Genomic DNA, 17,766 nt, shown 5'->3' on the forward strand with positions numbered 1-17,766 from the left:
GGGTAGCTGAGACCTCACAGACCTTCTGTGGCTCCCCCATCCACATGTCCAAGACACTGCCAGTGCCCAGAGCTGCCCCAGCTGCTTCCAAATCTTCCCTCCCATGCTGCCTCCTGTTCAGCGCAGCCTGGTTGCCCGCCCCGCCCAGATCTCTGTTCCCACCATTTCCTTTGCCTGGAACCTTGTCGCTTACCGCCTGCTGAATGCTCTCTGGCTCTGGTGGGCCCAGCTCCAGTCCTGCACACTCTGGGGAGCCTTCTTTGGCTGCCCTAGTCCGCCCTGACTGCTTCCTCCCTCCTGGGCTTCTTTGGCCCCACAGGTCTGCGTTCCTCCTGCTATCCTTAGTAATCGCTGCTGCAATGCATCGAGCCACTTCTGAGAGCTGGGCTCCCCTTGACAGGCTCAAATCTTTATAGTAAATTTATGGTGTCATATTGCGAATCCCCATTTTACATATGAGCCAATGCTCTGAGAGCTTCTGTGGCTTGTCTGAGCTCCCCCAGGTCCTGTGCGATGGAGCCAAACTTGGAACTCAGCTCTGTCGTTGCTGCTACCCCAGGCCTGAGGCAGGGCGTGATTTACCAGCGGCAGCAGCACTTACTGGGTGATAGCTAAAGCCCATGCATGCTGGCCACCATGCCAGGCACTTTACCTGTGTTTTCTCATTTCATCTTCACAATAATCCTACAGAGATACATTCTAATCACTTTACAGGTGAGGAACCTGAGGCTTAGAGAGTTAAAATAGTTTACTAGCCCCCCTCCAATAGAACTCAGATAGGAATCCAAACCATTAGAGTTGCAGTCACCATGCTATACCAGGGTTAACCCAGTTGTATTCCAGAAGCACGAACAGAGCATTCCCTATATACTAAGTCTGTGTTGGGTGATCCATGGGGGAGATGGAAGTGGGCTACAGACACAGATGAGCCAGCTCTGGCAAGCCCAAATGGGAGTGTGTTGATGAGGAGAAGCCAGTTGTAAGGACAAGAGGCTAGAGAGGGTAGAACTTGAATCTGACAGTGGGATGGAGGGGGAGGGGGGAGATGGGTAATTTTCCCAAAGGAAGTACCTTTTTCCAGGAAGCTCATGAGGGGCAAGAAGGGATAAGGGGGTCCTCCCTCCCCTTCCTGTTTGTGTTCCCCTGCCCCCGCCTGGCCCAGCCCCAGGAAGTGGGTGACCCCTAAGCTGGCTGCATGCCTGGTTGGCACCAAAATAAACTTGCCTCCTCTCTCTTCCCCTCCCCTCCTCTCTGTCCCCTCTGTCCTGGCTTTAATTAGCAGCCCTGGGGATGAGTCACTTGGCAGCTGGGGTGGGAGGCTGCTCAGAGCCCAGTCTAGCCTAGGTTCCTGGCCCGAGCCTTGCTGGCAGCGCTGCTGTGTTCTTGGTGTGGCTCTGCGTCTGTGCGGGTGTGAGGAGTGCAGGGGCAGCGCTGTGTGCTGGTGGGTGTCCATGCACGGCAGGGTGTCTGCATAGAAGCAGATCTGGTTGCTGCTGCATTTGTCTTAGTGTCCACTGAATGTCAGCGTGTGTGAGTGTGCGGCTATAGCATGTATCTGTGGTCGCAAGTGTCAGGAAATGAGGGAGCATTTGGGTGAACAAACACAAACGCTTTATAATTGCACTCACCCCCTCCCTACCTAAGTGTTCTTTATGCGTTTTTGCTTATGCAAGCCCTGCACTTATATTCCCAATTTTCCCTTGTCTTAGTCTGGGTACACTTTGTTGCAGGGAACTGAAACCCACTCAAATGCGTTGAAGAATAAACGGTGGGTTGGGGGGGAGACTATTGTGAGGCTACATCTCACAGAATCTAAGAGCAGTGAATGACGTATAGCCAGGCCTCACGCCAACTGGAAGTAGGACCAAGAAGTCAAAGAGCAAGATTGCTCTGTCTGTCTCTCTCTGCATCTCCCTGGCCCATGCCTTGTCTCTCTCCATCTTTCATGATTTGCCTGGTCCCTGTCATCTGTCACTGACTCCTCTCTCTGGACTGGCTTCCTCTGCTCTCAGGCGGCCTGATGTGGCCGCCAACCTAGAAGCTCTGTGACCTTCCAGCTTCAGGGCCCACCTCCATATGACTGCAGCATTTCTGTGCATCGTATGGTAAAACAAGGCGGCAAGGGGCTATAGGTGGGGGTGGATTCTCCTAGAAGTGGGTAAGGGTAAAGGTCAAATACTCGGGACTTGGTGTTTCTTCTGCAGTGCCCACAGTTTTTATGTGTTCACAAGTGAGGTCAGAGCCTGGGGAGCAGTCTGCTCAGAGGCTCACAATTGTAAGCTTGCTCATCCATCAAGCTTTTGGTTCCTACACTAATGCAAGTCGACCTTTGCCCACTATGCTTTCAAGTTCCATGCTCTTGCATCAAAATGCCCTGTTTTATCTAAAAATTTCCCCTTATTTTGTACCAAAACAGCCTTTAAGTGTACGGTGAATATTACCATTACTGCCAGTGTGTGGTGATTTTCATAGCCTCAGAACAACTGGCATAATGCTACTCATGGTACACCTGCTACAAAGTTCTTGGTTTTTCAGGAATTTTCACATTTTATTAGTGCAGCGAATTTATAGTTATCTGCAGTATATAATTACAAGCACACATTATCAATATTATCAGCTTGACGCTTGAGCTTACTTTTCCATTAACATAAACCATGCAGCTTTTACATTAATTACAAAAGGAATTAATGACCCCTTAGACAGGTTTTCAGCTATGAGTAAAGAGTTTGGAACCAGCTGTGCACATAATGACTGTTCTCCAGATGCAGGGGCAATGCCCATGGTTCTGACCTTGGCCCTGGCCTTGCATCCTCTGGCTGAGACTGGAGGCTGCCCACCACCTCCTTGGGGAGCTCCTACTTCTGGCCTGGCACATAGCAGGTGCTGTTGTTATTATTTAATAAAAATGATAGTTTTATTATTATGATTATTAAAGCCATCTTCCACATATAGATGGTAAGCCAGGGTGGGAGAGATCATCCCAGGCTCAGGGCAAAGCCTCCTTCAACTTAATAAATGCTTTGATTCAGAAAGTGTGTACTATGTATCAGGTACTGTTAGGGAGCATTCCACACACCTTATCTTTAATCCTCCTGTCAGCTCTGCCAAGTAGGGGTGATTGGATCCACTTTACAGATGGGGAAACTGAAACCTTGAGAGGTAGAGTGACTTGCCTGAGGTCATCCATCCATCTATTCATCCATCCGTCCATTTAAGTCATTCATTCACTCAAGGATAATTTCTTGAGTACCTACAACATGCTAGGTACTGTGCTAAACTAAATGTGATTGATACAGTGATGAATAGTAGAATCCTGCTCTGAGGAAACTCACTGTCTGGTAGGAAAACAGATAAGGAAACAGACAATTACAGGGGAAGTGTAGGGTGCTGTGGGAGAACATCGGAAGTATACCCAACCCAGCCTGAGGGTCAGGGAGGCTTCTCCAAGCTGACATCTAAGCTGAGACTTGGTGGATGAGTAGAAGTTAGCCTGGTAAGGGGTGGGGGCGGGGAGAGGTGAAGTGGAGAGTGTTGCAGGCAGAGCAAAAACGTGTGCCAGGGCTGTGGGAGCAGTGTTTGGTACCTGCACTTGTGAAGAACTATAGCTGTATCTGCAGTGGAATAGGGGCTGTCTTGAGAGATAATCTGGTAAGGGGGCAGAAGGTAAATTGGGAGGCTGGGACCGGGACCCTGGTCAGTTAGACCCAGAACCAAGGAGCTGCAGGACCCAGGAGCAGAGTTTCCGTGCTTCCCTGCTTGCCTGGTTCCAGGGCCTGCCTGGGTCAGCCTGGCTAGTGACAGCGGCAGGCCAGGATTCTAGTGGCCACAGTGCCCTCTAGTGTCCAGCAGCCTATCTTGCAACCTCCACTTCAGTGTGGATTTTCTGTCTCCCAATACCTGCTGACCTGTGTGACTAGGTGCTCTGTGATGGATGCTGGGGACACTGGGATGAATAAGACACGGCCCCTGTCCCCATCAAGCTCCTAGCCCAGAAGGGGCAACAACATGTGAACAGACAGCGCTGGAGAAACACAGAGTGGGAAGGACACAGGGGAGGGATCCCAGAGTCAGATTCCTAGAGGGCATCACCTCTGAGCAGACCCGTGAAGAGCAAGGGGGAGGTGGGGAGGTGGTAGTGGGGACACGGTGGTGGGGAAGAGTCTTTTGAGCAGAGGCAAAGGTGAGGGCGGACAGCAGAGTGTGGCAGAGAATTGCAGGCACTTCTGTTTGGGTGGAGCACAGGTTGAATATTGGGGGGGAAGGCTGAGACCACCTGGAGGTGGTGGGGAGGGGCAGCTCCCAGAAAGTCCTGGGATGCCTGACACTAGCTCATAGTAGGCACTTAGTGAATAAAATCATATAAGGAGCTTCCCTGCCCTTTTGGGATCACAAACCCATCTGAGGATCTGATGAAAGCAATGTTCTCCCCGAAAATGCACTGATACTCACTCATATTTTTCATACAACTTTAGGGGCTTCAGAGACACTCCCTGCCCCAGGCCTATCCATGAACCACAGGCTTCCAAATTCCTCTTAGTGTAAATACTGAAACCTTATCAGGGCCTCCAGGCTCTGCATGATTGGGCCCTCGCCTACATCCCTAGTCTCGCTGTCTCCCCTTTGCTTTTTCCACTCAGCCACATTGGCCTCCTTATAGTTCCTGGAAATACCACCTCAGGTCCTTTGCCGAAGTTGTTTCCTCTGCCTGGAACACGCTCCCCCTGCTACCTCCACTTTTTGCCCAGCTTAATTCCATTAGTGGTTGAATAATGTCTGTCTCCTCTCACTTGGATATGAGCTCCATGACATCGACTGCCCTTAGTCACTGATGTGTCCGTCCGCCAGCTCAGTGCCTGGCTCACACGATCTGTAGAATAAATGCACGAAGGCCCTGCCAGTGCCCTGTGGCTGGGTCAGGCTCCTCACCCTTAACTCCTTCTTCCCTTCAGCCCCTAGAGGGTTATCACATGAGTTGCCCCAACAGGCTCAGATATGTCTGAATTCCAAGAGTGGCCCAGATGAAGAGGTATCTTCCTAGAAATCTTCCCCTGCCTGAAACAAACATGTTTCCCAAGAGTCTCCCCTACCTCCCTGGGAGAAGGATCATATTCTCTCGGGCTCAAACGGGGACTTTTCAGCATGTGCCTGTTTGTCTCACTGAAACCTCACAAGAACCTGTGAGGTTGCCACCCACCTTTTACAGATGAACAAACCGTGCCTCCGAGGGGTTACCCAGTTGAAAGGTGGTAGAGCTGGGACCTGTACCCAGCTATGCCAGGTGCTAAAGTGTAAGCTCTTTGCCCCACCAGAGAGGGGAAGGGGCTTGCCCAAAGTCACACAGCATCAGCCTTAGGGCCAGGACTAGAATTTCTGTCTCTCAACTTCTGCCAGGCCAAGAGGAAGGTTTCGGCCAGAGGTGCCACCCTTAGGACAATAACTGCAAATGGGCATACAGTGCAGCTGCCACAGGAGCCAAGAGAGTTGCTGAGGAAGAGAGAAAAGAAAGCAGGGGCTGAGATCAGAGCCTTGAGGACCACAGGGCTTTAGGGGGTGAGCAGGGGGAGAAGAGGCCACAGAGGGCCCACAGATGCCAACTTTGCGGTGGTCCAGAGGGCCTATCTCTCTCAGCAGCTTTGGCTTTCTTGAGAGGAACCAGCTGCCCCGGCAGGGAGGCAGGAAGGCAGGAAGGCTGGCCTGTTGCCTGTCAGCTCCTATTCCTTCTAGATCACTGGCCCCCTGGCCCCTCCCAGGGCTGCCTTCTGCTTAGAACAGCCAGGGGCCTGGGCTCTGGGACTATGAAAGGACAGGATCCCTCTGAGCTGGATCTGGGGTACTCTTCAGGAACCCCACACCCTTCAAATCCTCCAAATTCTCTCCTTTCTCCAGCCTCCCACTTAAGGAGGAGAGAGAAATTACTGTGGTAGGTCAGTGGGGAGTCAGGACACCTGGATTCTGGTTCAACTGGCTGTATGAACTTTAGTAAGACTCTTCCCTTCTCCAGGTCTCAGTTTCCCCCTCTGTAACATTAAGTGGAGCAATTCCTTTGGAAGAACAGCCTCTTGGTTGTGAATGGCGTTTCTTCTGATTTTTGCTTTTCTCTTCAGGGAGCATTTCTTAAGAGAGATGCTAAGGCCAATTCAGAAAACAACACAGAAGTGAGTGAGAGCTTATTGCAGTGGTCAAGAATATCAGCTGGGGCCTCATCTTGTTTTCCCAAAATGGGTGATTTGAATTTTACTTGATCTGGAGCATCCCAGCATAACCACCACACAGAGTCTCTTTAACTCTGTGGAAGATGAGAATGTTTATGAACAGCTTCTGTGGAGAGGTTTCTGTATTCGCAGGGCAGCAATATGGCCAAGGGGACAGAGTCCTGATTTGGGAATGGCCAAACCAGGTCCTGAGCTTGGTGTCCTGCTATTTACTAACTCTATTACCTGTGCCAAGTTACTTAATGTTTCTGTGTCTTAATTTTCTCGTCAGGAGAATAGGGCTAGTGACATGTACTTGACAGGGTGCTTGGGGAGATTCTAACAGAGGTGTGTGTAGTGAGCCCAGCCTGAGGTTTGGCCAAGAGGAGTGACTTCAAGCTCTCAAAACTGCTTCCTCTTACTAGGAGTTCCCGGCCCTTCTGGGGGAGCAGGGGAAGGAGCAAAGTTTCCAGTTGCAGTCTGGCCTATAGCCCAGCAGGCTGGGCCCCGCCTCCTTGGTTCCTCCTTCTAGGGAAGGGCTGGGGAGGAGGGGGTGGTGACACGGTGGAGGCACCGCCCTGGCCAGGGGGCCTGCCCTCAGGACAGGTCCAGACCCATGGAGCCCCCCGGGAGGAGTAGCAGGTAGGAACCTGGCCCCCACCTCCAACCCTGCAGCCCGACCCCCTCCCTTCCTGCCCAGGCCTGGAACTGGTCCCTGGGCTGCTGATTCAGCAGCCTGCTGGCTTCCTGGTTCCTGGCTCCCCTCTTGGACTCTTGGAGGCCTTTGACTTGGGGGAGGGAGCCAGCTCGAGTGGGTGAGCCCGGGGACATCTGGGTGCCCACCTCTGCAAGGACCCTGGAGCCCTGAGAGCACAGTCTGTGGCCCGTGAGGAGTGTGATTGGTGGCTGCCCTGGCACCTAGCCTGGCGCTGCGGGGCTGTCCACAGCAGCTGAGACTCTCTGATACCAACATTCCAGCAGCCTGAGGGTCTCTGAGTCTCAAGTTTAATGAGTCAAGGACTTGGGCCCGTGACGGGCACCTAGGTGGCACTTGAGAAACAGTCATTCTGCTGATGACGATTATCCCAGAGTCTCTGATAAGAGTATCAGATTTCCAGGATTCTCTGTAAGGTTCTAAGATTTAAGACATCCTCCAATTCACAGCAAGCGAGATAGTGGACAGCTGGCCTGTCCTGCAGCCACATCCTCTCAGCCTTTACTTGGGCTCTTGAATGGCCAGGCCCTGACCACAACCTGCCTTCAGGGGCTTGTGGCGGGCAGGGGCTGGCTGACCCAGCACTAACTGCCAGCATCTGCCCTGTGCTGGGTAGGGCAGGGACCGGCCCTCGGCCTCACTACCCTGCTGTCTCTCCTCCCCCTTCCCCTTCCCTGGACTTTAATCGCGGGAAGCAGGAGGCAGAGGGGCCTTTGGTCCCTGCACTAGGGGTGGGGGCACAGCGCTGGGGAGCGGAGCTTGGGCCCTGCCCCAGGCTGGGGGCGCAGCACTGGCCTTGGAAGCAAAGTACCACGCTGTCCTCTGGCTCCCGGCCCCTCCTGCCCACTCAGCCGAGAGTCCCATCCTGTCACCAAGACCACTGAGACCTTGTCAGCTCTCCTCCGCCCTCGCCTCTCCTCTCCTTTGCTCTGGCACTCGCTGCCTCTCCCCGTCTTCTCTCTGTGTCTTTTGTCTCGCCCTTTCACTGTCTTCCTCCTCTCTCTCCTTTTCTGTCTCACCCTTTCCTTGTCTCTTTCGGTTTCTCTCTGTCTCTTTCCCTCTCCTCCTCCAGTGTCTCCTGCACCACCCCCACCACCCCCACCCCGTCTTGGCCTGGCTTCTTTCCCCTCTCTGGACCCAGAGCCTCTTTTCTTCCCATCCCTCCCTCCTTTCTTGTGAGGAGTCTTCTATAAGGGAGAACGCCCCCTCCCCCCCACCCCGCCATACACCTTTTCCCTTTCTCTTTTATCCACCCTTCCGCCTCCCCTCTTCCCTACCCGTGTGGCGTCTGGTGTGAGGAGGGCTCCCTTCCCCCTTCCCTACTGTGGTGTCCCAGTGTCTCCGTGGCTGAGGTCCCCACGGAGTCACCTGGAACACGGGAGGCCCAGCCCAGCTCTTTCGTCTCTGCTGCCCCCTGTTGTCATTGTGTTCTGTTTGTGGTTCGAGTGCCGTCCTCTCTTTCTTGACTTTGTGGTTTTTTCTTTTTTTCTTCCTTCCTTCCTTCCTTCCTTCCTTCCTTCCTTCCTTCCTTCCTTCTTTCCTTCCCTCCCTCCCTGCCTCCCACCCCTCCTCTTCCATTCCCTATCCTGCACCAACCCATTCCTCCCAGTCTTCCCCTTTCCCCTACCCCACTCATTTTCACCTCCTTGGCCCCATTCCCCACCCTGCCTCTCCCCTCCCTCCCTGTCTCTCTCTCTGTCTCTCTTTCTCTCTCTGTCTCTCGCTGTCTCTCAGGTCCACAGCGTCTCATACTCTACACCAGTATTGCTGTCCTACTCAGGTCCTTGACTCCATGAAGCTTACCCCCTCAGGCAGGCTGGCAGAGAGCAGGTAAGAGCTAGACCCACCCCTCCCCCAATCCCTCACCCCTCCAGACAAATATCAATATCATTGCCAGCCCCTCCCCCATTTCCCTCTAGCCCCTGGTGTGATTGTGGAATGGATGTCTGAGTGTGTGAGGAGAGTGACTGGGGGACCAGGCCAGGAGACCAAAGAGGACATTCACAGCCTGTTTGTAGTTTGTCCTTCCTTAAAAATCCTTCTCTAGATACCTTCCCCCCAAAGTGGGAGTGGTTGGTCCTAGAAGATGTAACATTTGAGCTGTTTTGTAGGGTGAGTAAGAGTTTGCCAGTTGGATAGGATGGAGAAGGGTGTTTAGGCAGAGGGAGCAATCTGCCTATACTTTTGGGGAAGGAGATTATTTCCAAGTTAATTTGAAAATACATTTTACATTTTCTGATTATAATGCAATAAAATGAAATATTAATAGCAATGGCAAAAGGCTAGGTCCATTTGAAAGTTTAAAAATACTTGTGTTAAAGAGGACATAAGAATGGAATTTTTGGACCGTTAAGAATAAATGTCAACTGAGAATATTATAGATCAAAACCTATGGGATATGACCATGGTGGTTCCCAGAAGAAAGTTTGTAGTCTTAAGTGCTTTTATTAGTGAATAAGACAGTTTAAATGAACTAATTTTTCTGATCAAGAATCTAGAAAAATCTAGAAAAAGGACAACCAAAAGAAAGCAGAATCAAGTAATTACTATAGATAAAACCAGAAATTAATGAAATAGAAAACAAAAGCTTTGATAAACTAAGAGGTGTTTTTTTGAAAAGACATTAACTAGACAGACCCTCCTCTGGCAGATACGATTGAGAAAAAGGCAGAAAAACATAAATACAATAAGGTATGATGAAGGGGATTTGACCACAGATTCAGAGGATATGAAAAAGTCATAAGAAAATGCTTTGTATAGTTTTATACCAATAAATGTGAAAATCTAGATGAAATGGGTAGTTTTCTAGGAAAATATAAATTACCAAAATCACTTAAGGAGTGGCAGAAAACCTGAATAGAATAGAACAGTATAAAAGAAATTTAAAAGACTGTTAAAGTTTTCTCCTCAGAAATGGTACCAGGCCCAGCTGGTATTTTGGAAGTTCACATATCATGGAAGTTCTATCCAATCTTGAAAGATCAGCTAATAGCAAAAGATGGACAGCTTCCTAGTTCATTCTAGAAGGCTGGTATCACTGGACAGGTTTAGACAAAACAAGGAGAACTATAGCCTAAGCTCACATATTAATAGAGCAACACATATTTTAAATTATAGAATCTCCAGCTGAATCCATCAGTGTATTAAAGGAAAACTGTATCGTCACAAATGAAGGTTTGTCCCAGGAGTGCAGGGATTGTTCAACATTAGGAAAGCTGTTATTGTAATTGGTTATACAATCTTTTCTTTTTACTCTATCTCCATAAGTGCTGAAAAAATAATCTGACAAAATTACACATCCATTCTTGATTGAAAAATCCTTAGTGCCTTAGTTATCTCCTGCTGCATTGGGGTAATTTGTTGAGTAGCAATAGATAACTAGTACAGTAAGCTAGGAATGAATGAAAACCTCCTTAACTTGGAAAGAATTTTTATCTGAAACCAAAAACAATCATCAAATGTAACAATGAAGTGCTAGATAAATTTCCATTCAAATCAGGAACAAAATAAGGATGACTGCTATCACTGTCACTAATGAATGTTTTTCTGGAAGTTTTAATCATTGGGATTAAAAAAAGAAATAAGTGGTATAAATATCTTAAAGAGTCAGAATTAGCATTATTTGAAGATGATATGGTTGTCCACTTAGATAATCAAAGAGAATAAAAGGAAAAATTATTAGAACTAATAAGAAAATTCAAAGAGATGGGTAGATACAAGATAAATATACATGCAAACCATTAGCTTCTTTCAATACCATCGGTAACTAATTTGAAGACATAATAGAAAAAGATTCCATTCACAATAGCAAAAAAAAAAGATAAAATTCCTTCGAATTTATAAGAAATTTAAAATACTTCTCTGTAGAAAACTATAAAGTTTTGTCAAAGGCTATAAGACTTGAATAAATCAAGAGTCATATCCTATTCTTGGATTGAAAGAATTCAATGCAGTTTAAAATGACATTTTCCCCCAATTTGATCAAAAGTTTCAATGTATTTCTCATTAAAATTTCAGTGGTATTTTTCTTTGGGAATTGGGCAGTCGGATTTTAAAGTTCATTTGGAAGAGTAAATGCCCATGAATTACTAAGAAGATTTTGAAAAAGAAGAACAATGAGGGGACTTGCCCTATTAGATATGAAAACTTAACATAAATCTACAGAAATTACAAATATTATATCATCACAGAAATAGAGGAATACATAAATGGAACAAAATAGAGAATTTAAAAACAAACCCATATATTCATATGGGAATTTAATTTATGACAAAGAATACATTTCAAATCAGTGGGAAGTCAGTAAATGGGATGAAACTATTAGCTACCATTTGGAAAAATTTTAAGTTAAATCCCTACCTTGGACAAAAACAAATGAAAAAATTAAAGCTGTAAAAATACCAGAGGAAAAATCCAGAATATTTTTCATAACAGGGTGGAGAAGCCTTTCTGAGCAGGACTTAAAAACTCAGGAGCCATAAAGTAAAGAGCAATAATTTCAACTACATTAAAGTTAAGAACCTCTGTGTGGAGAAAGATATTATACACAAAGTTAAAACAGAAACAACTGGCTAGAAGAAAGTATTTGCTACATAGACATCAGGCAAAGGTTAACATCTCTGTCTATATCTATATCGTCTCCTGGAAATCAGTAAGAAAAAGGTGCACCACCCATTTAAAGTGGAGAAATAATGTGATTTGACAATTCAGAGAAGTAAATAGTTAGCTAATCAATGAGAAAGGATGTTCAAGCTTACACGTAGCTAAAGAAATGTAACTAAAACAACAAAGTACTAATTTTAAAGTACCAAAATTTAAAAGATTGAAAGGGTTGTAAGGAAACAGAATCTCTCCTATTCCTTGATTAGGCTACAAATTGGTTCCGTTTTCTTATGGGACCAATTTGTTAGCTGCCCCCAGAAACTTAAATGTGCATATACTTCCAAGCTGAGAACTATGTCTTGGAGCTAGATTTCTCTAGAGTTTTACTACTAGATAGACCCCAATTTGGCCAGCCAGAGGCTTTTTCTAAAATACCGCAACCCCAACTGCAAACATAAGCCATACTATGCAACTCTTTATCACACGCCCTTTTGTAGGATAGCATTCTCAACCAACTCTTAATGAAAAGGTTGCATAATGTTTGCTTCTTAAATAAAGACAGGATTATATGAGTAGGAATAATCTTTATTTTTAGCCAGTCTCTAAAAATGTTAAAGCCACAGAAATAACTTTTATCTACATTTTAAACAAAATGTGCATTCCTTTGCCCAGCAATTCAACTTTTAGAAATCCTTCAAAACTACTCTCAGACATATGCAGAGATGTCCATTGCAGCACTGTGTGTAATAGCAAACAATTAAAACAACCTACATGTCCATCAGTAGGAAACAGCTTTTCCTTCATGATCCACCCATACTCTGTAGCAGATCAAAAGAAAAGAATATATCCCTATATACTCGCCTGGAAAGACCTCCAAGACTTATTGTTATATGAAAAAAGCAAATTGCAGAACAGGGCTTATAGTATGATCCCATTTTTGTAAGGAAAAGAAAACCCCCATAACAACAATGAAAAAATGTTATACATACCCTGTCACAATTTTAAAATTACTGGCCTTTTTTCTTGGTCCCATTTCCTTGCCTTTACTAACTCGTTTCCCTTCTCCTCTATACCTTTTTCCTGTATCCAACTGTTCAGGTGTCGTTTTTCCCTTTAATAACTTGCTCAAATACCACCTCATTCATTCAGCAAGCATTTGTCCTGCCTGCTAACACAAATTAGACCTTGTGTTGAACCTTGGTGGGATATGGGAATGAGCTATATCTGGTCCTATGGTCAGGGAGTTCAAGTCTAGAAGGGAGACAGAGACTCGTAGATAATGACAGCATAGTGTGGTTTGGGATAGAACAGAAGTAGGCTCAGAGGGCTGCCAGAGGAGGGGTATCTAACCCCACCTGTCTTGAAAGAATAATAGCTTTCCTTTATCCCCCAGTCCTGCTGGAAATGGTTGCCTTCTTTTTGGCTCTTCCAAGCAGGATGACCTAATGGGGGAAAATAGTTGGATCAGTACCTTTATTCAAATCCAAATTCAGTTACTTACCAGGCTGACTTTCAGCAAGCCTCTGAGCTTCTATTTCCTCATCTGTGCAATGAGGATATTTACCTCTCAGGGCTGATTTTAGGATTGGAGATGGTACATGTAAAACTCCTGGATGACTATCAACTCTTGAAGGGCAGGGACTACCCATGTCTTGTTTTCCTCGTAACCAGTGTGTAGCCTTGGATTGGATTGCATCTAAAAGCTGTACGTGTCTAGGGATAGTTCTGGAGCAAAGGATGGGCCTGACCATAGTGGGGCTTTGGGACGAGGAGGCTGAGAGTAGTACATGGGATGGAGGGGATTCCACCATAAGAAGGGAGAGCCAGGGAATTCGCTGGCGGTCCAGTGGTTAGGACTCGGTGCTTTCACTGCTGGGGCCCAAGTTCAATCCCTGGTCGGGGAACTAAGATCCCACAAGTTGTGTGGCATGGCCAAAAGAAAATAAAGAGGAAAAAAAAAAGAGAGAGAGAAAGAGAGCCAGGTCCATGGTCTTGACATGAAGGTGACACAGGAGGCAAAATAAGAGTAGGTGGCCCTGGGAAATGGAGCCCAGGCACGGAGGGCATTCTGGCCCTGGGCTTTGGTCCTATTCTGCTACTGATGCCATCTCCCAATCTCACAGTCCAGGGTAGGGAAGCATGATGGACCAATACTTGCATTGGTGCTAACATGTCTCAATTTCAGTCCCACCTCTGTCACTCAGAGGTGACCTTAAACAACTCACTTCACATCTCTGAGCCTAGTTCCTTATCTGTTAAAAAGAACACCAACATCATGGGGTTTATATATTGAGGAGTAGAAGAGATCATAAACAGAATTCACGTTGTTGAGTGCCTGGCACGTAATGAGTACTCAGAAAAGGCTGTTATTAGTGTTCATTTCAGAAGACACTTGGGGAGTTCTGCTGTGGCCAGGGCCTATGCTGGGTAATGGTTCTTGCCTTCCACAAATTCCCAGTCAGTTGGGGAGACTGAGGAGGGCTATGACAGAGGAGAGCACAGGGTGGGGGTTGTTGTGGAAGCCCGGTGGAAGAGATCTGGCCTTGCCTAGAGCTGGTGCAGGTCAACTCAGCCTAAGAGCTGAGTCTTAGAGGATAAGTCAGAGGCAGACGGGCAGAAGGGTGAAGTGTGCCAGGACATTCCAGGCAGAAGGAACAGCATGTGCAAAAGAACCTGGATATTGTTGGCTAGAACCAGAGGTTAAGAGGCTAAGAACCTGGGTTGCATGGGTCCCAAATGGCTTCAGGTGGCCTGTGAACCTCCTGAAATTGAATGCAAAATGTTGTGTGTGTCTAGTTGTGTGCATTTTCTGTTGGGGAGATGGCTTGTGGCTTTCATTAATTGCATAAAGGGTTTTGTGTTCCTCCAAAAAAGGTTAAGATCAATGCTACTAGTGATGAAGTATCATGTGAACGGATTCTAAATAGGAGAGAAACTTGGTAAAACTTGTGTTTTAGAAACATCACATTAGCAGTCAGTATGAAAAATGGGTTGTATGCATGGAGGCCAGCTGGAAGGCCTAAAACTAGGGTATTAGCATAGAAGTAATGGCTTGGAGCAGGGCTACTGTGTTGCACTACTCCAGTGGGCACCATTTGCAAATAAGCATTTTAATTTCAAATTATGGAATCTAAATTCTTTGAGCCTTATTAATGAGATAGACCCAATAGCAGGTGAGAGAAAGGGAGGAGGCAAGGATGAGTCAGTGTTAGCAGAAGGCCAGAGGGACATGAGTCCTGGGTAATAGTGCAGGAGGAGAAGGGAACCTCTATTAATGCTTGCCTAGCACCCAAAGTCTGTGGTCTCAGGTATAATTACTAAATTCCATCCTGCTCCTGGTTCTCGGAGATACTGAGTGACACTGCAGACACTTACTTCTCTATATATTTGGGGGAGGAATTAGTTCTGGTTTGTGAGTCAGGTATTTTCCTGAAGAAGGTAGTGTTTGAGCCAGTCATCCAAAGTCTGTAAAGATTTTGAGCGGTAGAGATGGGAGAAGATGCTCTGAGAGTGAACACAGGCCTGGAGGTGAGAAATGGTAAGGCTGAACACTGGTGTGGAGGTTAGACATGCCTCAAAGAGCTGTCTGGGGAGCCCAGGCTCCTTTTTTGTGGTAGGCAGCTGGAGAGCCATGAGCAGTTCTTGAGGAGGGAAAGTAACATGATCAAATTAGCGTTTTAGAAGGAAGGGAGACTAGGGAGGAGGCTTTTGTGGTAATCCAGGAGAGGTAAGCTAAGGTAGTGGCCCTGGGGATGGAGCAGATGAGGCGGATTTGAGAAGTGATTTGGTGGAAGAGAGAACTGGAGTCAGAGACTGACTAAATAATGGGGGTGGAAGTGGGGGTGGAGATGACCGAGGGTGGAGTTCACGGTGAGTTGCACGGTGAGTGTTCAGGCCTGGCAATGGATTCATTCATTCAAATATTTATCGAGTGCTAGACACTGTGCTGGGCATTAGGGATATAGCACTGAACAAAACAGATGCCTGTGCTGATGGATCTTACAGTGGGTAATAAATAAATAAGCAACTAAATATATAGAATGTGTCTGGTGCCACATAGCTAGGGGGTGATGTTCCAGTGAGTGCAAAGGCCCTGAGGCAAGAGTGTGTTTGTTATGTTTGAGGGAAGGCCGGGAGACCAGTATGATTTGAGAAAGAGTGAGCAAGGGGCAAGGGGAATAGATGATGAGTTAGCAGGGGCCAGATCATGTGTAGTCTTTTAGAGCTATTTAGGGGGTAGAATCAGCAGGATTTGGTGGCTGACTTGCTAAGGGAGCAGGAAGAATCTAGGGTGACTCCCAGGTGTGTTTTGGGCTTGGGCCATTGGGCGGTGGTGCCTTTCACGAAGATGGGAAATGCAAGAGGACAGGTTTGCAGGGGTAAGATGCTGAGTTAGAGGTCCCTGTGAGCTCTGACAGCCAGCCCTAAGGGCCATCTTGGTGGGGCTTCCAGCAAGCATTAGGCTTGATGGGTCTGGGACCCAGGAGAGAGATCCATGCTAGAGAGATGTGGTGGCCTCAGCCATACCTGAAGTTATGGAACGGAATGAGATCACTGACAGAGAGTGTGGAATGGAAGAGAAGAGGACCAGAGCAGAACTAGGGAAGAGGTACCAACACATAAGGAATGGAGAGAGGAAGAGGAGCTGGGGGTGGTCTGAGAAGTAGGAGGAAAACCAGCAGGGAGTGGGCTCACGGAAGCAGAGGAAGGAAAGAGCCGTCTGCGCACAGGAGGGGCTTGTTAAGAGTGGCAAATGTTACAGCTGGGGGAAGTAAGATGAGGGTGGGAGAGAGTCTATTGGCTTTAACCAGTGGGAGGTCCTGGGCGACCTTACTAAGAAGAGTTTCTGTGGCTTGGTGGGCGCACGAGGCAGATTGCAGTGGGTTGAGGAGCCCGTGGGAGGTACTGAAGTGGAGATGGCCAGTGTAGACGAATTTCTCAAGAAGCTTAGCTGTGAAGAGGAGAGAGGGACAGTGATTGCTACAGGGAGATGTGGGGGCAGATAGAGGGTTTTTATTCCCAGATGGGAGAGACTTGAGCTTCTATAAATGTTGGTAGGAAGGAGGCAACAGAGAGGGAGAGGTTGAAATACTGGAGGGAGAGGGGATGATTGTTATGGAGGAGGTAGCAGGGGTGAGCTACAGAGCCTGGGTGGAGGCACTGGCCTTAAATAGTATAGGGGCCCTCTTTTTCTCACAGGGGAAGAAGCAGAGATAGTAGGGGGAGGGGGAATACAAGGGCGTTGAGGGGATTGGTGAAAGAAATGCTTTGGAAAAGCTCAAAGCAACACGTGGAGATCCCCGACAAAGAGCACGGATACTGGAGCTAGGAGGAAGCAAAGAATATTTCTGGTTGGAAGTCAGGGAGGACTTCCTGCAGGAAGCAGCATTTGAGCTGGGTTGTGAAGTTCAGACAGGATTTCAACAGGCAAAGCTCTGTGCAGAAGGAAGAAACAGAGTCAGCAAAGGCATAGAGGCGTGAGAAGGCTGGACGTGCTGATGTAATAATGAACAAGCCAGTTTGATGAAGGCTGGGCTGGAGTGAGCGGGATAACATTGATGCCACTGATGCTGACAGTAACAATAATAGTTACCATGTATGAGGCATCAAACCTACACTGTGGCAGGCGCTTTACATGCTAAAATTTATTTAATCTCACCACATCCCGCAGAATAGGTATTTCCTCATTTTGCAGATAAGGAAAATAAGCCCTAGAGAGGTGAAGAAACGGACTCAAGGTCACCCAGCTAGTAGGTGGTGGGGCTGATATTTAAACCCAGGTTTGTTTGACTCTAAAGCCCATGCTTTTTCCACCTGACAGGAAAGGCCAGGTGAGGCCATATGGTGGGGGAGCCTTGAATGCCAAATAGAGGAATCTGAACTTTATCCAGGAAGCAAAGGGGAGCCAAGGTGGGTGTCTGAGCAGAAGAGATTCACACTCAAAGGTGGGCTTTAGGAAGGCTAATGTGGTCCAAGAGAGTAGGGAGAAGAAATCAGGAGGTGACTGCAGTGTCAGGGTGAAGGGTAACAGGGACCTGGCCTGGATAGGAGGGGAGTGAGTTGGGGAACTGGAAGATCATTTGTTCCTCATGACAGCCTTAAGAGGTGTGGCGTTTCCTTCTGCTTTTATAGATGAGGAATGGGAGACTCTGAAAGGAGGAGCTACTTGCCCAGGACTTGAGCCCTGGTCCATGTGGTTTTGCTAACTCAGTGACTCTGTGGAATAATGTGTCAGAGGGAGCTCTGAGTATGAGGAGG

General features: G+C 47.4%; 1 protein-coding gene across 8 annotated transcripts in view; it reads left to right on the forward strand.

Annotated features, from left to right (window-relative positions):
* Nucleotides 1-17,766, forward strand: part of IQSEC2 (IQ motif and Sec7 domain ArfGEF 2) — a 76,209-nt gene that overhangs the window by 28,341 nt on the left and 30,102 nt on the right. For 4 of the 8 annotated variants that reach the window (XM_057718423.1, XM_057718430.1, XM_057718422.1 and 1 more), the window contains exon 3: nucleotides 8,641-8,736. The exons of 2 other annotated variants lie outside the window; for them this stretch is intronic. In XM_057718423.1, coding sequence (XP_057574406.1) covers nucleotides 8,641-8,736 — 96 coding nt within the window. Of the gene's footprint in view, nucleotides 1-6,617; nucleotides 6,834-8,640; nucleotides 8,737-17,766 lie in introns of those variants that run through there. 2 more of the 8 variants (XM_057718426.1, XM_057718427.1) reach the window with 2 other exon arrangements.

The sequence above is a fragment of the Hippopotamus amphibius genome, chromosome X (genome assembly GCF_030028045.1).
Source record: "Hippopotamus amphibius kiboko isolate mHipAmp2 chromosome X, mHipAmp2.hap2, whole genome shotgun sequence".
NCBI classification, from domain to species: Eukaryota; Metazoa; Chordata; class Mammalia; order Artiodactyla; family Hippopotamidae; genus Hippopotamus; species Hippopotamus amphibius.